Source organism: Helianthus annuus, chromosome 13 (assembly GCF_002127325.2).
Source record: "Helianthus annuus cultivar XRQ/B chromosome 13, HanXRQr2.0-SUNRISE, whole genome shotgun sequence".
NCBI classification, from domain to species: Eukaryota; Viridiplantae; Streptophyta; class Magnoliopsida; order Asterales; family Asteraceae; genus Helianthus; species Helianthus annuus.
Window position 1 is genome coordinate 51,043,442 of NC_035445.2, and position 9,386 is coordinate 51,052,827.

At 34.7% G+C, this 9,386-nt stretch overlaps 1 protein-coding gene across 1 annotated transcript; it reads right to left on the minus strand.

The window, feature by feature from the left end:
• Nucleotides 1–4,865: 4,865 nt before the first annotated feature.
• On the minus strand, nucleotides 4,866–6,944 carry LOC110900775 (probable copper-transporting ATPase HMA5). Its single transcript, XM_035982195.1, has 3 exons — nucleotides 6,880–6,944; nucleotides 6,379–6,772; nucleotides 4,866–5,783 (listed from the first exon to the last, which is right to left on the minus strand). The coding sequence occupies exons 1-3, from the start codon at nucleotides 6,942–6,944 to the stop codon at nucleotides 4,887–4,889; spliced, it is 1,356 nt and encodes a 451-aa protein (XP_035838088.1). The 3' UTR covers nucleotides 4,866–4,886.
• Between the last annotated feature and the right edge of the window lie 2,442 nt (nucleotides 6,945–9,386).

The following is a 9,386-nucleotide window of genomic DNA, read 5'->3' on the forward strand; positions in this document are numbered from 1 at the left end:
GTTCGTCATATCGATTTTACCATCAGACATTTCAAAATTCGTCGTATAATTGAAGTTAGTTCTCCAAAATTCATATTATAATCGATATTATTGCAGTAAGAACATAATCATAGATCATATATTCTTCATCCATTCGCAATCATTCGCAATCGAGTATTCCATTCGTAATTAGGGCAACCCGATCAGAATCATCAAAGAGTGTGGCACGATTAGGGTTACAGGAAGAACAATGGTAGGAGGAAAGGCATGATTAGGGTTACAGGAGGAACAATGGTAGGAGGAACAGTGGTGAAGAAGCATGACGGTGATTCTGGTCGCCTGAACACTGAACAACGTAGAAGGTGGTGATTGGTTGTAAATGGTGATGATTTTCTGGTCGCCGTGAACAGTGAACAACATAGACGGTGGTGATTCTGGTTGTAAACGGTGATGATTCTGGTCGTAGTTGGTGGTGATTCTGGTCTTAGATGGTGGAACTCTGCTCCGATGAAAGAAGCCCTAAGAATTCTAAACTGATATAGTGAACAACGTGTGTTTTATAATAAATATAACATAATTACAAGTTTGCCATGTGTTCACACTGGTTCTCGCGGTTCTCGCAATAAAGGGTGGTTCCTAACGGATCCTTAGCCTATATATATACATATACATATACATATATATATATATATATTTATTATATATGAGTTGTATGTATATGTGTGTGTGAGGGGAATTTTCTCATTTTGTAAGCGTCCTCACCGTCTGGGTCTCGACGTTTTGGACGACGCCGGAGGGGGTGAAACGGTGTTTGGATTGGCGACGGGCCTGGACGAGCCTAGACCAAGCCCCGTACCGTGCAGCCTAAGAATCCTTATCCTAAGTTTTCTATCTTCCGATTTGACAAAATGTTCAATTTATTTTTTAAAGGCTAATTTTTCCCTTAAATACTTACACATTCCAATAATTGAACACTGGTCTCCTCACAAAAGATAATTTCTCTTGACCACTAGGCTATCTATATAGCCTAAGTGGCAAATGTTCAAATATTTAAGGGATTAACTTTTGATTAAAAATTAATTAAAGTAATATATATTTTAACATCAAATACTAATTTACCATTTTTAGTGTAAAGGCCGACCTTTTTTCTTCTTGTTAAAGCAAACATTTTTAATTTATATTCTGTGTTTATATACTGGTAAGACTATACACAACTCGATTTATCAAAGGTATATAAAATATTAAATAAAACTGTATGATTATATAATTTTTTTCAATACCAAATATCAGTGGCGAAACTAGCCCAAAAAGTTAGGGGTATCCTAATTTTTTTTAGGATCAGGGGTATCCTTTATATAACAGAAACGGAGTTGGGGGGTATTTTTACACTACGGAAATGAAGTTAAGAGATATTTTTACACTACGGAGATGAGGTTGAGGGGTAGCCCGTGCTACCCCTATTTGGTACTCGTACTATATTGGTACTCATGTTAGTTTTACCTATTTAGTATTGATTGGTTTTGGTTTGAAACCATAATCATAGCAGAGATGTTTCGTAGTATATCTCTTAACTTGATTTACTTATTTGGTACTCGTACTATATTGGTACTTATGTTAGTTTTATCTATTTAGTACTCGTACAAGTGCTCAAAAACTAAACAAAAACAAAATGGTACCAAAGCAGGTACCGTACCAAAAATACATGTACCAGTACCTGTACTCGTACCCATACCGTACCTATATATTTGGTACGGTATTTGCTACCCAGTTTTGTTCAAATTCGGTACCGGTATTTTCGGTACCGGTACGGGTACTGTACCAATCTTATCCCTAGTTAAAAGTATTGTTAATAAAATGCTTTTATAATCTAAACACTGAAATAAACCACTAAAGTACGTAAATACATATTTTTTCATAGAATATATAAACAATTTATGATAAGTGGGAGCTTAATCAGAGGATTACATGCCAAAGAAAAGAATGTACTTACTTAAAACATATTTTAATATGCATATTTATAAATAAATCAAATGAAAATCATTTTAGTTAGTTTCTTTTACTAAGTTATTTGTTTTGTATTCTTTCTTTTAATCATTATTAAACGTATTTTAACATATATATATATTTATAAATCAAATGAATCCACGAACACCCCTAGACATATCTTAGTAAAGAAAGCAAAAAAAAAAAAAACAACAAAAAAAGTTAGTAGCAAAACGTAAAAAAATAAAAACAAAAAGAATTGTGAAAAATCCACAAAAACAAGTAAAAATGAATAAATATGTATTTTTTTAAAAGATTTAGTAAAAATAAGGGTAAAAAGGTCTTTATATAACGTGTTTTTAATGAAATAAATTAATATGGGTAAATTTGTAATTTTATTAGTTAAAAAATAAAAATATGTGCAATTTTAATTTTAAATTGAATAAATATGCAATTGTACGATAAAAAAATGTATTAATATCTTAGAGTCTATCTTTTAATGAAAATAAAATAATAAATGTAAGTCATTTAATATTGAAATGTTTGAATATTTTAGAGTCTATCTTTTAACCAAAATAAAATAACGAAGGTAAGTCATTTAATATTGAACATTAAATACTAGGCTACCTTCTTAAAAGTTTTTTTCTCGGTTTGGCTGGTGGGTGTGGTTTAAAGCCTTAGGGGCTTTATCACGCCATGTAAACGCTATGTAGATTTTGAGATAAAAATGATGTCCCCTTTAACATCATGGTGTGGGATAAAGCCCCACTAGTGCCCCCACCTAATTAAATATTAAAAAAAAAAGAAAAAGTAAACAAAATCTGGTTGGTTAAGAGGCATGGCGCCCACCATATGCAACCATTCACGCCCGTTAGGGCCGTTCAAATTGCTCGCCGTTCGTCGCTCACTCGACGCTCGTTCGAAAATTGCTCGGAAAATGCTCGTTCGATTTAACGCTCGGTTGTAAATGAGCTGCTCTGCTTGGTTCGGTTTGTAAACGAGCCAAGCATGAGCAAAGGTCCGCTCGGCTCGGTTCGGCTCGAATTATTATTTTTAATTAGTATATATATACATATACATATGCACATACATATATAAACATGTATATACACATATATATACACAAATATAAATTATACATATACATACACACACACCTATATATACACACACATTACACATACAAATATACTTAAATATAAATGAAATTTATAATTTTATATATACCACTCTATTAGATTTTGGTCTCCTATATAGAAATTTACAACTATTTCTATACGTACTAGCCTTACCATGTCAATAAAAACATTATATCAAATCTAAAAGTTAAACCCTAAACCGATAAACAACAGGCTGCTCATCGCCTCAATGTTTCATGTCGTCACCCTAAGTCGATTGTCTCCCGCTCTGAACATAACTGTTCGTGCAATATGATTATTGCCTCGTCGGCCACAACATTGTTATTCATAAGAAAAATATTATGACATGAAATGTGCATGTTTTTAAAGACATAAAAACTTGTGACCAAACATTGTCACTATCTCTCTCAGCAAATTTAAATCGGACGACACGGTTCAAATGGCTCGACGCTCGCTCGGAATATTTACTGCTCGAACAATGCTCGCTTGATTTGAGGCTCGGTTTTAAATGAACCGCTCCGCTCGGTTCGGTTTGTAAATGAGCCAAGCACGAGCAAAGATTCGCTTGGTTCGGCTCGGCTCGTGAACAGCCCTAACGCCCGTTGGTGGGTTGTCGGATAAGGGGTAGCGCCCCCTTGGTAACATGCAGGGGATGGGGAGGACGTCAAGGGGTGCCAAAATTGTTGATGTGGCGGCTGGCCTTATAACTACCATCTTGGTTCTGTATTCTATGTGTATAGAGAGGGGTGTATGTAGTCTTAGACAAATACAGTGAGGAAAAAAGAATAAAAAAAAGATGGTTACATAGTTAGGGTAAAGTTCTTGTACAAATAATCTTAACATACTAAACATACAAATAGAAGGAAAACTAAAAAAGACAAGGTGGCATTTTTGTAATTATCAATAACTATCAAAGTTACTCTACAAATATACCTAAAAAAACCTAACCACTCCCCCACCCCCAAAAAAAACCTAACCCCCCCCCCCAAAAAAAAAAAAACCTAAAAAACCTAACCCCCCCCCCCCCACCCCCCCTAAAAAAACCTAACCCCCCACCCCCCAAAAACCTAAAAAAAAACCTAACCCCCCCCAACCCCGAAAAACCTAAAAAAACCTAACCCCCCCCCCCACCCAAGCTAAATGCTAAAAACTAAACCCCCCAAAAAATCTAAAAAAAATTAAAAAAAAACACACAAATTATTTTATTTTATTTTTTTAACATTTTTTATTAAAAAATCGCTACTTTTAGTAGCAGCCAAAAAAAAAACAATTTTTTTTTTTGCTAACGAAATGTAGCGATTTTTTTACAAAAAATGTTAAAAAAAAAAAATTGTGTTTTTTTAGGTATTTTTTGTTGTAACTTTGATAGTTGGTGGTAATTACAAAAATGCCACCTTGTCTTTTTAGGTTTTCCTTCAATTTGTATGTTTAGTATGTTAAGATTATTTGTATTTGATCTTTTGCCTACATAGTTATATAAGCGTCGGATGGTAGCTAAGAAAAACAAAATGTGTTTATATGATTCTCGCACTTCTTTAGATTCTAAACGCGTAAAATTTGGTTTCTATTGAAAAGTCATATGTGTATATACATAAATGTGGTTTCTATGATTCTAGTACTTGTTTTAACATACATTCGCCTTTCCCCAAACCGTTTAACTCAAATGAATAGTTATTGCTAAACAGCATACCCTTGACACACTCTACTTTCAAATAGCATGAAATTTAAAATTACTTATATATACAATCATTTTGGTACTCTAAAATTACTTATATATACCATCATTCAAACAGTTGTTATTCCTTGCATCTCCAATGTCTCCAGCATCCTGGGCCTTTTGTAATACTTCAACAACAAAGAGCAACACACCACACTCACCGACGAGGCCGCCATGGCGGCTCCAGCAATCCAAGGTGGCAGGCGGAATCCAGTGAACGGAAAAAGAACACCAGCGGCAATTGGAATCCCGAGAAGGTTGTACCCCAAAGCCCAGATGTAGTTTAACCGGATCCGAGTGAATGTTTTTCTGGAGAGATCAATGGCTGTGATCACATCTTCTAGATTGCTTTTCATTAACACAATGTCGGCCGCTTCTATCGCTATGTCTGTGCCAGCACCTATAGCCATCCCGACATCCGCAGCCACCAGTGCTGGCGAGTCATTGATCCCGTCTCCTACCATCGCCACCACGTGTCCCAAAGCCTGTAACTCCTTCACTTTCTCTGCTTTGTCCTCCGGTTTCGCTTCAGCGATGACATCATCTATCCCGACCTCCTTAGCAATGGAATTCGCAGTTCCCCAGTTGTCTCCAGTAACCACTATACTTTTGACTTTCATTGACCCAAGTATGGAGATGACTTCACGAGCACCGGGCTTTAACGGGTCAGAAATGGCAAGAACTCCAGTGAGTTGACCGTCTATACATACAAGAATTCCGGTCTGCGCCAATTCTTCAATTTCCGTCAAGATTTCTTCAGCATCAATGGAGATATTAATATTTTTCTTCAATATCAAACTCTTGTTTCCCACTATTATTTCTTTGTTCTGAACAATGGCCCGTACACCATGACCCGTTATCGATTCGAAGTTTTGCGCTTCTGCCCATACCGGGTTCTCTTCGTCTCCTCTAAATTTCTTCGCGTATTCTACAATAGCCTTGGCTAACGGGTGTTCACTGTTCACCTAAAACATATGCATAAACGTCAAAACTAAACATTTTAGTCAAATTAAACCGCTATTTCACTTCTTCCTGCTTGGTACATTGCTTATATCAACATCACAACACTTCAAATACCAAAAGATTTTTGGGGAAGGTAAGCTGCTTCATTTATAAACAAAATCCGTGAGCTCTTGTCTAGCAAAAAGAAAAGGGCTAGAACAAAGCTCGAAAGGTCATTGGGATACGCAACCAGGGCGCACACATAAATAGGGCTCACCATGAACATTGGGGTTATAGATCAACAACATACAAGGCACGTAGTGAACTATTAGAACTTACGTTTAAATCCATTACTTGCCTATAGTAAAGTCCAATAATGCAATAATTCCATTTATGCAAGGACATTTAGACACCCTTCGACAACGATGGGCAGCTTTAGAAATATATATAACCATTCCTCGTAAGCTAGAAACGTCCCTTATGTGGAATAAAGCTTACATGCCGCCCTGAAGAAATCATAGCTTCCCTACTATGTTGTCCCATCATGAAAAAATCAAGCAAGCTGCCACACTAGATTTGTTAAGATAACCAAAGAAACTTGAAACAGAAGCTTAGAACCTTTAAAACACCAAAGGAAGTCAAAGAGCTTAAAAGCTTAGAAGCAAATAAGCCCCAAAACAAGCATAGAAGCTTCATACAAGACAAAAAGGATTCATAGTTGATAGCTTCTTCCGATAAGCTTCTCTTGATAGCTTTTTCCGATAAGCTTCTCTTGATAGCTTCTTCCGATAAGCTTCTCCTGATAGCTTTTCCCGATAAGCTTCTCCTGATAGTTTCTTCCGATAAGCTTCTCCTGATAGCTTCTTCCGATAAGCTTCTCCTGATAGCTTCTTCCGATAAGCTTCTCCTGATAGCTTTCTGCCGATAAGCTTCTCCTGATAGCTTCTCCCGATAAGCTTCTCCTGATATCTTCTCCCGACAGGCTTCGCATATGATAGCTTCTCCTGATAAGCTTCACATATGATCGCTTCTCACAATAACTTCAAAGCTAGTCGCTAACAACTTAGACATCAGCTTCCTTCCATGAGCTTTATGCCTACGTCAGCAGCTCCTACTCACGAGCTATGCAACCTAGAATCACCATAGCTACTAGCTAACCACTGGATCTCGACCACGAACTCCATAAGCATTCTCTATCTCTCTTATACTTGCTCATACATCTATGATTTATGTTTATACACTATTCTTGGATAGATTACTAATGTTGAGCGTCGGAGGGTGGTCCAGAGACCCCGGTCTTTGGCCCCTTCTAACGGGATCTTTCGTGTTGTAGGTACAAGCTAGGAGGTGACGAGGCTGACCCGAGGAACGTTCAAACCTTCCCCTGACCTTATTCTTGTTGTTTCAACATGTGGTATTATGTTGCTTCTCTCTCATAAAAGTATAAAAGTATTATGAGTAAGACTTTATAAAACTTATCTGTTTAAAGTGTTGTTAATTAAATGTTTTTATAATCTAAACACTAAAATAAACCACTAAAGTACGTAGCTACATATTTTTCCATAGAATAGAAACAATTTCTGATAAGTGGGAGCTTAATCAGAGGACTACAGACCAAAGAAAAAAAATGCAACTCTCTTTAAACATATTTTAATATATACATTTATAAATAAATCAGCTGAAAATCATTTAGTTAGTTTTTTTTACTAAGTTATTTGTTTTGTGTTCTTTCTTTTAATCATTAAACGCATTTTAACACGTATATTTATAAATCAACTGAAATCACAAACACCCCTAGATATATTTTAGTAAAATAAATAACTTAGAAAAAAGGCAAAAAAAAAAAAAACAACAAAAAAACTTGCTAGCAAAACGTAAAAAAATAAAAACAAGAAGAATTGTGAAAAATCCACAAAAAACTAGTAAAAATGAATAAATATGTATTTTTTAAGATTTAGTAAAAATAAGGGTAAGAAAGTCATTATATAACTTGTTTTCAATGAAATAAATTAATATGGATCAATTTGTAATTTTATTAGTTAAGGAAGGGATATATGCAATTTTAATTTTAAGTTGGGTAAATACGTAATTAAGTAGTTTTTTAACGGAAAATATGCAAAATTGTCCCTTAAAAAATGTTTGAATATCTTAGAGTCTATCTTTTAATGAAAATAAAATAATAAAGGAAAGTCATTTAATATGAAACTAGTATTTTTGCCCGTCGCACGTTGCGGCGGCACGCGACAGGTGGAAACATGTAGTAAGGCAATACATGATTCGTAAAACACAATGTGTAATAGACGATTAAAAAAATGTAAAACATAATGCATAAAACACAATTACAAAAAAAAAAAAAAAAGTAAACCACAAAGGTATACATGAAGTGTAAAACACAATGACTAAGACATTTCGTAAAACATAGTGCGTTGGTATTTGCAAAGTAAGAGTAGTAATCTTGGGTTAAAATGGAGTAATATTGCAAGGGATAAAAACGCAAAATCTAAAATTTGAGGGAAAATAAAAGTAGAAGGGTAAAAATGGAAAGTATAAAAGTAGAGGGGTGGTGACGGAAATGTATAAAAGATGAGGATGTGGTAGTATAAATGAAAAAGTAAAGGATTGGTGGCGTAAATATGTAAAAGTTGAGGGGGTTGTGGAAAAGCAACGTAGAGGGATGATAATAGCAAAGTTTGAAAGACGAGGGCTATATGTGAAAATTCAGAATAAAGAGGGCGATTCTAACAAAGAATAAAAGTGAGGGTGTCGGTGACATAAAAATCATCGACTTTGTGGTTTAAGATAGTTAAGAATGTTTGAATATTTTAGAGTCTATCTTTTATTGAAAATCTAATCTAACTTATAATAAAAGACTCTAAATAATGTCACATGGCATTCTCTCCTTCAACCTCATAATTTTTATTTATATTTTTTAATAAATTTCTTTTAATATAAATATTAATTAATAACCAATATATAAGTATCACTTATTTTTATTCTTATCTGTATTTAAAATTAATAAATAACTTCAATTTTGCAATTTAGACCCTTTGTTTTCTTACTTATAACCCAAAGTTTTTCATCTTTTACAATTTAATCTTGACTCTCTTTTATTTTCAATTTTAGTCCACCGTACTTTTCATCTTTCCCAAGTTTTTTGTTTTGTTCTAAATTTTGTGAGTTAACGCACCACAACGTGCGTGTGGGGTTCAACATTTGTTCGTATATTTTTTCCCGTTTGACTGACTCGTCGCGTCACGTATATTTTTATGTGTTTGACAAGATCGTCCAACACGCGGGTCCTGGATGGACTTAGTTATTTTTTTTTCTATATTTTACGTTTCGGTTTAATTTCTCCTAGCAACGAGCGTACGTGATTCAAAGATTTTACGTCTGCTTTGCGCTCAGCGTTATTTTTTTCTCGTTTTTATTTATTTTGTTTTTACGAGATTTTTCGGTGTTGGTGGTCGCTGACAATGGTATAGTATTGCTTAACACAGTTTTATGATAACCGCTGCAACGCAAGGGCTTAATACTAGTAAAATAATAAAGGTAAGTCATTTAATATTGAACATTAAATACTAAGTTACCTTCTTTATTTTTTTTTTGAACGGCCAACAAACTCAATC

Excerpts from the sequence above, each read along its gene's own strand:
- LOC110900775 (XM_035982195.1), bottom strand. The coding sequence starts at position 6,944 with ATGGAGTTCGTGGTCGAGATCCAGTGGTTAGCTAGTAGCTATGGTGAT. Across the intron at positions 6,773-6,879 it reads GATTCTAGGTTGCATAGCTC|CTTATCAGGAGAAGCTATCA; the intron begins GTGAGTAGGAGC and ends TCATATGTGAAG. Across the intron at positions 5,784-6,378 it reads CTTCCTTTGGTGTTTTAAAG|GTGAACAGTGAACACCCGTT; the intron begins GTTCTAAGCTTC and ends CATATGTTTTAG.